The sequence below is a fragment of the Protopterus annectens genome, chromosome 1.part2 (genome assembly GCF_019279795.1).
Source record: "Protopterus annectens isolate FY-2018-M chromosome 1.part2, PAN1.0, whole genome shotgun sequence".
Classification (NCBI taxonomy): Eukaryota; Metazoa; Chordata; order Ceratodontiformes; family Protopteridae; genus Protopterus; species Protopterus annectens.
In genome coordinates, this window is record NC_056727.1 from 468993817 (window position 1) to 469011341 (window position 17525).

The 17525-nt window shown below is 38.1% G+C and overlaps 1 protein-coding gene across 1 annotated transcript in view; it reads left to right on the forward strand.

The window, feature by feature from the left end:
* Positions 1-17525, forward strand: part of CFAP61 (cilia and flagella associated protein 61) — a 4145169-nt gene that overhangs the window by 3951436 nt on the left and 176208 nt on the right. The window contains exon 25 of the mRNA XM_044057082.1: positions 3988-4193. Coding sequence (XP_043913017.1) covers positions 3988-4193 — 206 coding nt within the window. The remainder of the gene's footprint in view (positions 1-3987; positions 4194-17525) is intronic.

Consider the following 17525-nt stretch of genomic DNA (forward strand, 5'->3'; position numbering starts at 1 on the left):
AGAAATCAGCCCTAATGTCTTCAGTTTCAATGTACTTTTGACTATTTTCAAATAAAGGTATATCTTCCTTAATGTAAATAGATGGAAGTTCAGAAGGCAATGATGAATCTTTCTCAGTGGCACAGAACAACCACAAAGTCCTTTCTGTGCCTTAGTTTGTATCTTCTTCTGCATTCTCCTGGTCTCATATCAGGAATTACTTGTGTTTGGTGGGTATGCAGTTTCCACATCATGAAAGAGATGAAGGCTGTGTGAAGAGCCTTAGTTGCTTTCAGAACCATTTCCTTGGGGGATACCTTCAAGTCTCACAGATAATGCCACAGATATGTGATACAGCTACAACAGCAAATTAGGGGGTACCAGATTTTTCCAACTTTGCCAACAGTTTTGTTTGATGTGGAAATGGGCAAGTCAGTAAAACAATAAACATTTGACTTTTCATTTTCAGGACTACAAATTCAATCAGCAGACTCCATTATTAGGCAAATAACTTTGACTCATGAATGGAAACTAGATCCACAAGACATTGTGCAATTGGGGGTATGCCACTTGTAGTCATTTTACACATGCCAAGAGTCTAGTTCAAACACTCTGCTCCATATACATTTTCCCTGAAGTTGAGGGTATCCTTAAAAATAAATCCTTTATTTATGCTTAAGGCTGTCTCAGCAGCTTTTGTCGAACATCCAACATTCAGTTTATCTAAGCTAAGAGAATGAAGGAAAACATCTACTTCATATCCAGAACATTCACAGACATTTGAGATATGATTCCATAACAATCCACCCCTTTCCAGAAAACATATCAACATTTTTTTCTTTCAAACAGGGAAATAAAGACCCTCCCTGTAACCATACAAACTTTACCAAAGAGGATGGTCTACTGCGTTGCCTTTTGCCATGATAAACTCAACAACCTTTGAAAGATACTATTTGAGCCCATTGTACTAGGGCAGCTGACACATCACCATCTTAGTTTAGGGATGTTTCTTCATAAGATATTTTAGAAGCTGCCACTTAGACTGCTATCCATACTTTTACAAAACAAGACAAGTTAGAAGCATAATTCAGGGGTAAGTCAGGTTCTGAGGATTCTGTAATTTCCAACTTTCAATAGAAACCAAGCAATGCTTAGGATTATACCCAAATGTTATAGTTTAGTGTTACACTGAACCTCCCTGGAGAAGAAGCTTCTGCTGTGTAAGGTATTTTACCACAATAGTAGTAAATCTTCAGGGTATAGTCACTGTAACAAGAAAACTACTGTCCCTCCTTCTCCCTATATTTCGAATGCACAAACTTATGGTTCTAGTTTATTGCATATGCTTGTCTCCCTGTATTACTATATACTTGACTTCAGCACTTTTCTGTCACAAGCACACTTTTCCACTGTGGGGACTTCAGGCCTGAAGAACCAATGAGAAGGTGGAGCAACATTAATGTCCTCATCATTTTCCCAGTGACTTGCAAAACCTTACTATATGAAAATAAATTTTTTCTTTGGGCATCTGTCAGCTCACCTGATACCATCCATAACTCTTTCAAAGCTGCTAACATTGCTCAGTTATGCAAAGGCTGCAAAAATGTAAGACTCATAGTCAATCTCAACAAAACTAATGCAATAGTCTTTGATGGCCATAAGTACCACAGCTTGTATGGCACAACATCTTTAACATTACATGTTTTGATACTGGCCATCTAAAAATGGCAGATTCTATCATCCTTCAGATGTGATGTTAAACTGAGGTCCCATCTGCTTGAGTTGGTGGTAGCTCAGGGGAATGTAAAAGATGGGTTATATTAGATCTTCGAATGCTTAGGTTGAATAACACCGAAACGTCAACACCTAAACGTCAAAGTCTAATAAATGCGGCAGGCCAATTACGCGCATTTTTTTCCCAGTAAAACATCATTTCTTGTTCATTTTATAATTATGCTAAAATGAATAGCTCTCATTTCCCATCTAAATTCAATAAATGTTAAAAGCATTCAATTCAATACTGACTACAAATTAATTAATAACAAACTATGAAGTAAAACAAGCTCCAATCAAAATATGTAGCTAATACTTCATACGTCACATTAATTACCAATCATGTTCCACACATAATTTGATAGCTTCCTTTGTTAAAATTAATCTTTGCCAAAAATAGTAATTGTTGAACATTATATTGTATCATACATATTATTTACTAAAATACTCATTGCCAATGATTTTTCAGTAGTTTAATGTAGCTGTGAATATAACAAGTCGCCATGTTAATTTATACTGTACGTTATGTATTTCTTTATTTATTTTTTTTTTAATGAGATAATATACTGATCACAGTAGACCATTTTCAGGCATATCCTTGGTAATGAAATTCACAAAACAAAAAATGGAACTAATACACAAACATCACTGAAGGTAGAGAGTCCTGCAGCTAATTGAAAAAATTAACAAATATTATTAGTAGAGATAAACATATGTGGATTAATTTTAGTAATAAATGTGGGAGGGAAGCAGCAGATCAGAAGAGAGAGTTGAATGTAAGTGAAGGGGGGAATAAAGTGACTTGTCCAGTGGAAAAAATATTTGCAGTCTGATTTTTGATGGAGTTGTCTTTTGAGTTGTGCTCTGAAAGTAGGGAAAGAGAAGATTTCTTTTAGGTATGTGTTATGGGAGTTGGGATTGCCAGAGTTTAATGCAAGAATGGATAAGGAGAGATTGGTACAGTGCAATTTTGTTTGGGAGGTCTGAAGTGACAGAGTTAATTTGGAGAAGCTGTGGAGGTTGTAGGACTGGTTTTATTATGGAGTTTAGCAGCATGATGTGGAAAGACACCTGGGTGAAGTAGTTTGAAAAAAGAGAGACCCTAGAAGGAGCTCAGCTCTGTGGGAGACTGGGAGCCACCTGGCTTTGAACAGAGTGAAGCAGTGGCATTCTTGAGGGGTGGAGTTTGAAATTACTTTGCAGATTTTGTCTTCAATGGACTGTAGAGTGTATGATTTTTAGAGGCTGTGGTTATGATGGGGAGCCTATATTCAAGTTGAGCAAGGAAGACTCCTTTGCCTGCTGCAGCTCTAGCTGGTATGTAGAGACAGAAGGGTCCCTATTATGCCATCGCAAATGCAGGTTGTCGAATGCATTTTTGTCGAACAGTAAAGGGCAAAAAGCAAAATAGCGAAGCAGCATTTCAGCAAATTCTTTCCCTGGGAAAGAATTCATTTGGATGCTTTTGCTACTTTTCCTTTTTGGCACTGTAGTGCGATCTCAAAGTTGGTATATTTAAGTAGGGGTGGTGTGGGGGCACAGCCCCCCCCCATGTTAAGTAATGTTTTACTGTTTTTTTTTTTTTGTTTCGGAACAGCGATTGTTTTCCATTGGAAATAATCACTGTTCTGAAGTTTCGACGTTGTAAGCTTTCATTTACATGGGGTCGATTATCTGTCATTCACTCTTCTGAGCATGCGATATGGTAATGTAGACCCAAGACAGAATAGTCTGAATGCAGATGATCTGGTTTTGTAAATTAATATAACATACCTGGCTCTTCTAGTTTATTTCCTTGCAGAACTGCTGTCTTTGGAGTGCATTTGTCATTTGAAGTATTAAGTTCTGGCTTTTATATTAGCTTGACAAGTTTCTGCCATGTACTGCACTTTTTGCATTATTGTATACCTTAGTAACTTTCTATTCATTTTAATGTATTCTTATGCTGTAACATTTAGTTCATTTTTACTGCAACAAGTTGTGACTGAAAAGGGGCCCTGGCAGTTCAGTTCACCAAGATAAATAAACCCTAATGCTATGAATTTCTGTACAGTGACCATTCCTCAAAGTTCTGCAAATGTAGTAAGTGCCATATACACCTGCTCTGTCTGCTAAGAAAGCTGAAACTATGAATAATTAGAAAGTCTGAAGTAGCAGATTCCCATAATGTAAGTTATCTAAACAAATCATGGCTTTAATGCTTATTGTGCAATCACTTTTTTGTCTCTTACTTAGGGAGAAGAATTCATAACTGGCAGTGTAAAAGATGGGAATTATTTCAGAATCCATCTTAATAGGTACAGCATGGTAGAAACTATTACATGTGTTTCAAAGCAACCTTTTCCAGTCTCCAACTACCTCTGTCTTTATGGGCAGCATGAGCGATTGTTAAATGGGCTATGTGCTCGATTTGCTGAAAATCTTATCTCAGATCTGTACAGGTAAGAGAAATTAAAAATGAAGAAATCATATTTCATATAGCAGTTGCTTTTCATCAAAAGAAATTAGAGACGAAATATTGCTTGTTGAGGTTATTAAAAGTACGCTGCAATAGATAACATTTGGAACTGTTCTCATCAGTAATGCTGTGTAAATGGTCCCTGCCAAACTGGAATTCACTGTCATAAAAGTAAATAAATGAATAAAAATAAATACTATATTGGTAGTAGAACCCCTAAGCTACCTAGCTTACTGCTGCAAAGAAAAATTATCAGTAATGTATTAATGTTATGATATACATAAAACAAATGGTAAAACATTTAAGGAGAACCTCTAGCATCAAATTCACTTTCTAGGCAGTTCACATATGCATCTGCTGGAAGAATGTGTTTGAGTTTGAGCAAGGTAAGTACAATGCTCGGAGAGGGCGGGGGGGCTTGAGTAGAAGCACTTGAGAGTTTGATGGTTCAGAATGTCGAATGACTGGGAAATTAAGTGTTAGGGTTAGGGAGTGAATTTTGAGAATAGGCTAAGGGAATGAATGTGAATTTTAGGTTAAGGGTACGAGGTTTGAGATTAGATTTACAGAAAAAAACTGGGAGTTTGGGATTTAAGAAAGAATATTTTAAATTAGAATTATGGAGCAAGGGGGAGTTTTACAGTTATAGACTGAAGTTTAGGATTAGGTTCAGAGAACAAATGAAAATTTTAAGTTTTGGGAGCAAGTTTTGTATTAGGGTTCGAGAGTAACTTTGAGTTTTTAGGTTAGAGAATGAGGTTTGAGATCAGGATTAGGAAGCAGGCAGGACTTTCATGGTTAAAACTAGAGTTCTTGACAAGTAGATCAAGCTGCTAGGAGTTTGATTACTTGCCATTTCGAGCAAATAGCAGTGTGCAGATTAACCATGAACTAATGTCATGTGTGCACCTGTAGTAGACCCACTTATTTCTGTATTCTTCCTCTGATTCTGATTGGATTTCTTATTCTAATTCTTATTGTGTATTTCAGTCTGTTGCTGTTGTGTGTCAATTCCACATAACATATCTAGTTTTAACATATATTGATTTTACAAAATGTTATGTTTTTATTCGTGCCTTTGGGGTTGTGGATGAAAATGGTCCTGAGGACAATCCTCTAACCTTGCTAACAAATCAGTAAATAAACATATTACTGGTAAAAGTGTGTGTGTGTGTGTGTGTGTGTGTGTGTGTGTGTGTGTGTGTGTGTGTGTGTGTGTGTGTGTGTGTGTGTGTTGTAGCATAATATGGTGGGCCATCTAGGTGAGTGCCCAACAGGTAAAGGAAACAGACCAGAATAAGAACTTTTGTATGACACATGACTAAATTTTAGGTTTGGGGAGTATTTGGCTAAAAAAGAATAGCTTCTACATGGGATAACAGATTAAAGCAACAAATGGGGAATGGTCTCTTTACTCTGAAATACTTGGGCTTCAGATAATTTAAAGTCAGGTGTTGATCTGCACTTTTTATAAAGCCAGGGTAATTCTGGCATGGCAGTTGTTTGGGACTATCTGGAGGAGTCTGGAATACTTTTGTATGGAATATTGCCACTGACAAAGAGGCTGTCCAAGACTGGAACAGTCAGCTCCAAGTATGAATCCAGCAAGATGTATTTGTCTCTGGAAGTCCTAGTAATGAAAAACCTGGAGGTTGCCTGACTGGAGAGATTCTGCTAAAAAGATGTTTAGTTGTTTTATAACAGCAAGCCCTGTCAGCGGGAGAGACACTTAGTATAAAGACTGCAGTTTACAGATTTGTGAACATTCTCCAGACTTTTTCTTATTTTTGCTTTAAACTTTTGAGAATATTATTTTGTGCTGTGTGAGCTCTCTGAAGAATGCAATTTAAAAAGACAGTCAGCAAGATAAAGATATTGTGTACCTGTTAGCAATGCTCAAAGACTGAACTGCTTATTTTACTGTAAGCACCCTGTTTTACTACCGTTTATATTTAGTTTGGATTTTGATTATGTCAGCCTGTTTCTTTGTTGTACCAGTGCATCCCCAATATTCTGTGAGAATCCACTGTGCTCACAGTCTCAAATGCTTACATCTCAGTAATGTAGAGGGCAGCTGCAAGTTCTTGACTTTCCACTTTCACCTGTCATTACCACATAGTGACTTCCCCATGGCAAGTGAGGAAACGTTTGTACACCTGCTGAATAAACTGAGTAGTGTTGGGCCCTAAATTTTGTTCAGAGTTGTTCCTGTTCCTAAGGTTTCATGATAACCACTGAAGAACAAGTTCTACAGATGATTGTTACCACTGCTAAGCAGATGGCAGAGGTACTGAAGGCCGTGACACAACCAAGAGCCTCTCGTCTGCTGAAGTCTGTTAACAGCATTGAAGAGCTGGTAACCTCTACCTGCTAATGTTTGAAACAACAGCCACCCAGAAAGGCTGGGATTGTTTCAGCTGGGCTCAGATTCTCACAGGACATCTCACAGCGGAGCCCTTCAATGCACAAATGAACATTCTTACCTCAGACTTCAGAGAATTTAACGAGTTAAAGAAACGTTTAATGGGGAGGGGGGAGGGCTCATCTCAGATACTCAAGCTCTTAAATTTCATGAGTTGACCTTCTGTGTTGGTCAGATGATTATGGCACAATTATTTGAGTTAAAATATATTGTGAAATTTTGGCTAGACCCTGAGTATGTGACTAGCAAAGAAACAATGATGAAAATTCTGGTAATGTGGGAACTAATATTAATGCTAGGAAAGTGGTTATGGGTACCATAAGATGCTGAACCACTTAACACCTCTAGGAGACACATGTAAAGTTTTTACCACCTTTTTTGAGCACTTAATAGTGCTAACCTCCCAATTCAAGCCGAGTTACACATGATAATTCTAGTATAAATTTCTGTCCATCCATCCAGTTATCAAGATTTGCCTTAAAGTAGCCAAAGTAGTACTTTGTTTGATGTGTTGTGGCAACTTATTCCATAGGCCAGAGATATGTTGAGTTAGGAACCTAGCCCTCCAGCGCATCTTATTTGTTGCTCTAGGTTGAAGATCCTAGTGTAGGTGTTGGAAGAGCCACTGGTTTTACAAAGAAATATAAGGTCATATAAGATTGTGTCTTTCGTGGCTCAAAAAGTTAGACATAGGGCACCTTATCTGGTAGACTTTGTCAGGATAGTTGTATACTTTGAAGCCTTTAATTTTCTTAGTTAGAAATCTTTGGGGACTTTCTGTTTGAATAATATGCTTGGATTTGTACATACCAACAGGGTTATTGTATTAGATGATGGTCTGATAAGGGAAGAAAGCAGCAGTAGGAAAACTTCTTCAGATCTTGAGGATGTTCCCTTATTTATTTATTCATTCATTCATTCATTCATTCATTCATTCATTCATTCATTCATTCATTCATTCATTTATTTTCATTTGTTAACCAGGAATGTCCGACTAGGCAAGACAACCCTTTTCATTGGAGGCCCAAGGAGAAATGCTCCAAACAAAAATTATACAAAGAATAAAAGTCACATAGGATAACAACTGCAGTACAGAGATACAGGATTACACAAAAGCTTTCAGTAAAGGACATCAGCATAATTCAAATCCTGCAACATTGTGATGAACCCACATTGATATACATTGGATAAACATAAGTTACAATACAATACAGTATTAGGTATTTGTTAGTATTAAAACATGGTACTTTGATTTCATGCCAGAAATCAAGCTCAGGTGGAAACATGTGGCTAAATGTGAGAGGGGTATACATAGTGAATTAGTACTTAAACTTTCAAGAGTAACAAATGATATATGTGTGACTTGTTTTTGGAACAAAGCAAAGATTAGAAGCAGAACATTGCAGAGAGGATATAGCAAAACAATACGTAGTAAATTAAACAGTAGTGTTTGGTGCTTGCACTTAAGGTATTAGCCTGGGGATGAGCAGGAGCATAGCCAGGAGTTATTTTGGTATTGTTTCATTTGATTTTTGAAAACATTTAGGTTTTGAGTTTGCTTCAAGCATATTGGTAGGGAGTTCCAAAGTTTGGAGACATAGCTGGAGTAGAGTGAGTCACTCGCAGTATTATTAGATCTGGTGATGAGTAAAAGTCATTTATTTTAAGAGCATAGTTCCACATCTAGGGTATTTATGGTGTTTTGTAATGCTGGAGAGTGGTCTTTTTTTTACATTAGGTTGTGGGCAATAAGTAGTTGTGAGTAGGTAAGATATTATGGGAGCTCTAACCAGTATAATTGTTTTAAGGCTATGCAGTGGTAAAATTTTGTAGGTAGATCAGTGGCAAATCTAGCAATTTTTTGTAACAGCTATCTAGCTTCATTTTGTGGGTGCTACAAAGGTTTTTCAGGATGGGGGATGTTAGTAAGTAGCTTTGAAATCAAATGAATACTATAATCACGCATGCATAGTAAGTTCCATCATGTTTCTCTGCATGTTCCTTTGGGAGGAGCACCTCAGGAGATTCACTTGCACATGGGCCACAGCTAGATCATAGTCATATTTGTTTTGTCTAATAGATCTTGGGGTCCTTATGGCACCACAGATCCTGGCACTAGACAAGCCACTTATGGTCACTCTGTTCTTGTCCAGTCTGTTTAGTGTGTAGTCTGTATTCTTAACACTAGAGTCACCAACTACTAAAATATTTTCCTGTGTGGAAACATGCTTGGTGGGCCTTAAGGGCTTCGGCCTGCATTCATAATGACACTTAGGTTCATAGGTTCATAGGTTCATACTAGGCTATCTGCCCTGGGGCAATTATAAGCCTAGCCCGATTCTGTATGGCTTACACCACCCCTTGATTTGAGTATACTGTGCCCTTTTTAAGGTTTAGTTTACTGTGCCTCTGTCTAATAGTGACACGGGAGTAATCCCTGGGACAAACCTACGATCCCCCATCCACCTATTGAGATTCTTCTTGAAGAGATTCAGTGAGGTGCTCTGCCTCACATGAACTGGAATTCTATTCCAGAGCGAAGGGAGCCTCTGGGTTATGAACCTGTCCCTCCAGCAAGTTCTATTTATTTCTGTGCTGAGGTTCAAGTCTCTCGAGCGTGTGGCTCTAAGGGATTTAGATTTACTGAGGTGGAGCATGTCCATTAATTCTGGATTTGACATAGCTTTGTATGTCAGGCATAGATCGCCTCAAAGTAGGCGGTATGCAACTGAGTAGAGCTGGAGTTTTTTTAACCGAGCAGCATATGGCATCTGTTTGAGACCCTTGATCCTCTTGGTGAAATACTTTTGGGGTCTTTCTAATTGCTGCAGGTGTCGGGTAAGGTACATCCCAAAAGGGGCATTGTATTCTATGATGGGCCTGATGAGGGATGAATAAAGGGGCACGATTACCTCTCTTGATCTAGATGTGAAACCCTTTGTGATGAGGTGGGCTATGTAGAAGGTCTTTCTAACCACTTTGGCAATGTGGTTTTTAAAGGAGAGATTGCTATCAACTTGGGTCCACAGGTCCCTAATAACTTTCTCTGTACTTAATGGGTTTCCTCCTATGTGGTAATTTGTGGGCACATTGTTTCTGCCAAAGGGTATGACTATACATTTTTTGGCATTTAGCTTTAAACCATGGCACTGAACTATTCACTTGAGTGAACTATGAGTTTCACTTGAGTGAACTATGTTGATTTGCAGTTTGTATAAGTGAAGAGGAAGTAGACATTTTCTTGTCTGCTGGAGGCTGGGATCTTTTATGTGTGTTCTTGGTGGCTTTGACAAATTTTTCTTTGCAGCCACATCATAAATTGTTTGCCAAGTGGTATGTTATGATTGGTATATTGTTGTGGAAGTATGATGTTTACAGACAGTGGGTCACATGAACGATTAGCCACAATATGTCTTAAATATTTATATCTCTTGCAGGTTGTACTATCAATTGGTAGAAGCAGGGAATTGTTGGTATCATAAGGCAGTTACTACACTGCTTAGAGCACCTAATGCAACATACATGGGCTGAGAGCAGACTGCTGAGGCATGCTGCCAAAAGGTGGAGAATTGCTGGTGGTCGTAGTACTTGGGGATTGGAGAGGTCTATTATGCTAGATTAAGAAGCTTTATGGATGAAGAATTTAGGGTGATAACCCTGAAATTAGTTTAGATGTTAGCTAACGTAGCAGTATTTGGCGAAAAGTATCTCTCAAGCATCCAGATTGCTGCAGAATGTCCAGATATTTGTCTCATATTTTGGTCCATTCCTCATAAAATTTCTGGTTTTCTGGCAAATCGTTAAGGATTGAAGTCACTACATAATGACATACATTTGTGTTTCAGACTTCATATCCTTCAGGAAATTTATACTAATGCAAACATGTTATTTTAGGAACTTTGTAAGTTTATAAATGAAACATTTAAAATCTGTGCCTGGTTTTGGGCCTTTATTCTACCATTCCATTATTTTTGGCTTTGTCCACATTTACTGCACTTAGAAGTTGGGAGGTATGGGCTATATTGTACAAAGTAATAATTATTTCACACAACTACTTTATAAAAGTATAATTCCTAATACTATACCGGTCACATGCATACACTGCAGAGCATCTGGTAGGTACAGCACACAGTAGCTTTAGTTTATACCAAAAAATGAAAACTAAGTGCTAAAACTGAGCTACTAGTACCAAAAAGCTAAGTTTTAGGATCAGAGATGCTAGGCACTGAACACAGTGCTAGGGTTATTTATCCTAGGGCAGTAGAACACCAGTACTAATTTCTGTAATAGTTATTGTCAGACCTTTATCCATGTGTAACACAGGAGCTGGCAGTTTAGTTGCTGTTGATAATGACCAAACATCCTCCATGGAGCTGTTGGTTGGTTTGATGGATATGCTGTGAAGTGAACTGAGATGTGAAGATATGTGCTCTTTATGCAAAGTAGAAATGTATCAGCCTAAATAGGTAGCTGAAGAGTCAAAGTTGTGATTGTTTTTTTTTTTTTTTTTAATTTTATTCATTTATGTTGGGGGGGAGTCTCCTTACCTGGCCACACAATTTATTATTAGTAAGGGGTGAGATAAAATCAGTTGTTTTGCATTTAGTTTTATTGAGTAGTTGCTCAAGGCTTGTGCATTTTCAAATATAAGCCTGTGTGAGCTGCTTATTTTCTGAGACCACTGATGATGACATTAATTATAGGAATTAGAACTGTTGTTTATACTGTTAATATTGCCTTCAGTTAGATGATAAGACTGGCAAAATGGGTGACTGGGAGATAGTGACAACATCAAATTATTATTATACCAAACCGGGCAATGTAAATGTATCCACCAGAGCTTGTCTCCCTGGCTCTCCTTTGAAAATGGACTTTCCCAGTTAAGAAAGATAGATAGATAGATAGATAGATAGATAGATAGATAGATAGATAGATAGATAGATAGATAGATAGATAGATAGATAGATAGATAGATAAAATAAAATACCTGTTTGCTGTTGTGTAGGAGGCATTATGAATATGATTTGTAAAGAACAGAGAGATAAGTTTGTGGTGGTTCAATCACAGAGACTTGGTTGAGTATAGACATACATTGGTTTTGCTTTCTTCTGCTTCTACTTCTTCTTCTGTGGCTGGAGCTTCCCCTTCACAAACAAGCCTGTGCATAAATCTAAAGGGGACAAACGTCGTTTTTTTTTTTTTTTTTTAGTTTTGATCCTTTGGGAATAGTGTTTTGATTCGGTTTTGGTACTTGGATATTTAGAAAGTACATATATGTGTGTGCATATATACAGTGGATATAAAAAGTGTACACACCCCTATTAAAATGCCAGGTTTTTGTGATATAAAAAAATGAGACCACAATAAATCATTTCAAAACTTTTCCCACCTTTAATGTAACCTGTAACCTGTACAATTCAATTGAAAAACAAACAAATCTGTTAGGGGAAAAAATATAAAAAACGTACAATACGACACCCTTAAATTAATACTTTGTTGTGTATGTACACTCTTAAAATAATACTTTGTTGAAGCACCTTTTGATTTAATTACAACATTCATTCTTCTTGGGTAAGAGTCTATCAGATGGGCACATCTTGACGTGGCAATATTTGCCCACTCTTCCTTGCAAAAATACTCCAAATCTGTCAGATTGAGAGGGCATCACTTGTGCATAGCCCACTTCAGATCACCCCACAGATTTTCTATTGAAATTAGGTCTGGGCTCTGGGTGGGCCATTCCAAAACTTTAATTTTCTTTTAGTGAAGCCATTCTTTTGTTGATTTAGATGTATGCTTGGGGGTCATTGTTGTGCTGAAAGGTAAAATTCCTCTTCATCTTCAGCTTTCTAGCAGATGCCTGAAGGTTTTGGGCCAAAAGTGACTGGTATTTGGAACCGTTCATAATTCCCTCTATCTTGACTAAAGCCCCAGTTCCAGCTGAAAAAAGCAACCCCAAAGCATGATACTGTGACTGCCATGCTTCACCATGGAGATGGTGTTCTTTTGGTGATGCGAATTGTTGGTTTTGCACCAAACATACCTTTTGGAATTGTGGCCAAAAAGTTCAACCTTGGTCTCATCAGACCATAACACATTTTCACACATGCTTTTGGGAGACGATGTATATTTTTGCAAATTTGAGCCGGGCCTGGATGTTTTTTTGTGTAAGAAAAGGCTTCCATCTTGCAACCCTACCCCATAGTCCAGACATATGGAGAGTACAGGAGATTGTTGTCACATGTAGTACACAACCAGTACTTGAAAGAAATTCCTGCAGCTCCTTCAGTGTTGCTGTAGGTTTCTTGGCAGCCTCCCTGACCAGTTTTTGTCTTGTCTTTTTATCAATTTTGGAGGGACATCCAGTTCTTTGCAATGTCACTGTTGTCCCACATTTTCCTCCACTTTTTGATGACTGTCTTCACTGTGTTCTATGGTATATCCAATGCTGTGGAAATTTTTTTGTACCCTTCTCCTGACTGATACCTTTCAACAATAAGATCCCTTTGATGCTTTGTAAGATCCCTGTGAACCATGACTTTTGCTGTAGCAGGCAACTGAGTAAATGTTAGGAAAATCCTACTAGGACAGCTGAACTTTATTTTGGGTTAATTAGAGTCTCTTTAATTGATGGCAGGTGTGTACCCAAGAAGACTGAATGCTGTAATTAAATCAAAAGGTGCTGCAACAAAGTATTAGTTTAAGGATGTGCACACACAACAAAGTATTAGTTTAAGGGTGTGCACACTTATGCAACCAACATATCATACGTTTTTTATTTTTTATATTTTTCCCCTAACAGATTTGTTTGTTTTTCAATTAAATTGTACAGGTTATAGGTCACATTAAAGGTGGGAAAAGTTTTGAAATGATTTATTGTGATCTCATTTTTTTATATCACATAAACCTGGGATTTTAACAGGGGTGTGCACACTTTTTATGTTGACTACATATATATATATATATATATATATATATATATATATATATATATATATATATGTGTGTGTGTGTGTGTGTGTGTGTATGTGTGTGTGCATACATGAATAGAGAGAGAGAGTGAGAATGTAGGTTTAAATCATCTATTACAGATGTATAAAACTATTAATATTTTTGCTTACACCACATTATTCCTCATGACTCTGTTTCTTAATATAACATGATATATCAAACAGTATCTGGAATATAACCTTGGTATCAGTGGAGTCAGTATTTCTAGGTCATGCCTGCAAAAGGCATACTAAGTCAAACCCACACATTTAGCAATAGATAGCTAGATGGACAGACAGAGAGATGGACCCACACATATTAAATAAAATATAGATTAATAGGTAGGTAGATAGATAGCTAGATAGAAAGAAAGGGAGAAAGAAAGAATTCTTGGGTAGCACAATATGCCTGAAGTTAGAACAATGAAAAAAAAAACATTAAGCTAGCATCCATTAGAACAATTTTCAACCTCATATTGCAGGTATAACAACAGTACTAATCATACAGATAAAAAATATGTATTTCAAAGGGTAACATTTTTTCTTCATACAGTTCTCTCTGTCTCCTTCTCTCTCATACAAATACATGCACCTACACTTGTCAAGTGACGTTTATGAGAACCACACTATGTGAACCCAGTTCTGCCCTTTCAGTCAGTCAGAAAGTAATGCAGTTTACTCATTTTAAATCTGCCAAAGACTCCACAGTAAATAGGAATTCAAAGTCAGATGAAGTTTTCTGACAACTTGGGCTGACTGATTTTATACAGCAAATGTGCCTGTCTCACAGGATGTCTTCCTATAGGTTCAAAGTTATGTACTAGGCTACCTACTACAAGGGCATTTTTTCTAGCCATGCATACCAAATCCCTAACAAGTTCTGGTACTCTTGAGAAGTGTAGTCAGGAGCTTGGGAGATGAAACATTTACAAGCAGGGGCCTGGGAAATGCACCATTTACAGGCTGCCTGTGTCCATTACAGACGTAGTTGCCAATCCAGGGATGAATTTCCTGTTCTTTGTCCAATTGTCCAAGTTACACCTGAATTCAGTTAGGTAGGAACTCTGCTTCACATGGATTGGGAGCCTGTTCCAGAGAAGGAGTAGTATCTGGGACCTGTCTCTCGAGCAGGTCCTATTTGTATCACAGGCAAGGTTTAAATCTTTAGAATGGGTAATTCTGGTGCTGTTTGTTTTGTAGATATCCAGGAGGTCCATCATGGTGGGCTCTGACAATTCTTTGTATGCCAGATATAGATCTCCCCTCAACAGCCTGTAGGAGACAGAATACAAGGATAGACTTTTGAGGCAGTCTGCACAGGACATGTTAACATTGCCCTGCATTCTTTTAATGAGTAACCTCTGTGGATGTTTCAGTTGTTGGATGTGCCTGGTTAAGTACCTATGAAAGGGGGCATTGTACTCAATGATAGGTCTGAAGAATGCTGAATGCACTGTAATAATGACCTCCTTGGACTTAGATGATATAACTTTGTTTATAATTTGCACAACATAGAATGATTTCCTTACTACGGCAGACACGTTGATGGTCAAAGGCCAGATTACTGTCTATGTGAGTCTTCAGTTCTTGACCACTGGATTGACTCTTAGGGTTTTGTTATCAATATGATAGTTACCAGGGGTGGATGTCTTCCTGCATTTCTTGGCATTTAGTTTTAGTCCATGGCTCTGACACAAGTTGTCTATATCAGCTCTTCCTGGAGATCATTAGTGTCTGTGGAGGATTCTATGACTTCTAATAATTTGTCATCATCTGCAGATTTGATCAGCCAGAGGCCCTTGACATTCACATTGATTTCAGAGAAGTAAATGCAAAAAAGGAGCAGTCCCAGGACAAATCCTTGGCAGACTCTGGTTGTGACTGGCCTCATTGTAGAGGTGGACTCCCTAATTCTGACTTCTTGTGTCCTCTCTGTTAGTCCAATGGCTATCCACTGGGTGAAATAAGAGTTTATACCTAACCTTCTGAGTTTATCAAAAATGCCCAATTGGGATATTATGTCAAATGCCTTAGCCAGGTCAATATAGGCAGTGTAAACCCTTTTGTCCTCATCCATTGTTCTGGTGACCTTCTCAAAAAACTCCACCAGGTCAAGTAGGCATATCCTGCCCTTGATTAAACCAAATTGGGTTGGGTCCAGTGTCTTGAGGTTTCCTTTGTCATTATTGAGCATTTCCATGATAATTCTTTGCATGGTTTTGCATATGAGACTAGTGAGACTTATGAGTCTGTAGTATCCAGGGTCTGTAGATGACCAACCTTTGTGCAGTAGGATGACTGTTACTGTTTTCCATTCATGAGGCATGAAGCCTGGTTGTAGGCTGCAATTAAATAGCAATTCCAGATGGCCTGGTAGGTCATGTTTCATCCTATTTAAAAGTCATCCTGGGATAATGTTTGGGCCCATCAGTGTAGTGTTCTTGGCCTTAGAGAGAGCACTGAGGACCTTTTACGCAGTGATAGTAGGGGGGAGTTATAATTGATAGCATTTTCTGAGGGGAGGTTGAGGGGGAGAGAAGGTAAACTAAGAGCTGAATTTGTCTGCCAGTAGGTTTGCTGTATCTTCTCGTTCAGTATAGGTGGCTCAATTAACACTGAGCTCTGCACACAATTGTGTTTTGCCTTTGAAGTTGTGGACATAGCTGAAGGATACCTTTTTGGATGTCCTTGGCTTGCGAGGCCAAATTTACCTCAAATTTAGCTTTGGTCAACTTTGTTTGTCCTCTGAGTTGTTTGTTTAGTTTGATGAATGTATTTTTATCCTGCTGGGTGTACCTCCTAATTTTTGCCATGATTTTTTTCCCTCTGTTATACAGCTTTTTGATGTTCAGATTCCACCATGGTGTCTTGTTTTGGAATTAGTTCTGTACTTCTTCCTAGTGGGTACAGCTGCCTTTATGCAGTTATTAAAATGTTTGGATAGGGTTTCTGTGAACAGTTCCACATAGGCAGCAGTGTTCTTAAGGTTTATGAGTGCTTGAATTTTTGCCAGGTTATCAGTTAATAGTAGGAGGTCAGCCTTAGGGTAGTTCCTAAACATTCCAGGGTTAGCTGGGGTTCCGGGTTTTATTTTTACTTCAAAGGAGACTGTTTTGTGGTCTGACCTTACCAGAGAAGCCATTACTATGGGGGGGGGGGGGGTTTGCAGTACTCTCCCATATTAGTGAGGACCATATCCAGTATGTTTGTGCCCCTGGTTGGTGTATTGACAGTCTGGTCCAGGAAGTTTGTTTCAAAATCCAGGAATCTCTGTACCTACACATTTGGTGTTGTATATGATTCCCAGTTAATAGTGAGGTAATTAAAGTCACTCATGAATATGGTATTGGGTTGGATCATGAGTGCTTTCAGTAAGTTTAATACATGTTATGGGTTTTCTGAGTCATAGAGAGGGGCCTATAGCTTGCAAAGAAGTGGTATGGGATTTTGTCTATGGTGATTTGAACATGGAGAAGCTCAAGTGCATTGTTCTGTTTGACCAGCCTTGAGGTATATTTATTTTTGATGTGAATTGAGACATCTCTACCTTTAATCCATGTCTGGGAAGCAGCTAGTTGAAATGTGTGTAAGTCTTTATAGCCAGTGTGCTGCCCGCGGCTTTAAACCATGCCTCAGTGACTGCACAAATGTTGGCATTCCCTAGGGTGAGGAGAGCTTTTATGGAGTGAAGTTTCTTGTTTAGACTCCTATCATTGATCATTAACAGCTTTAGATTTTCTTAATTTTTATTTGCTATGTCGGAAGTACTTTCAGTTTGGCATTGCCTAAAAAAGACACTATGGGAGGAACAATGTTTTAACTAATATTCAAAAGCCTAGAGTAGAGAGGTGCAAGCCATCCCTAGCAATACCGCATGGTCTGTTGACCATCTGCTTCCATGCTC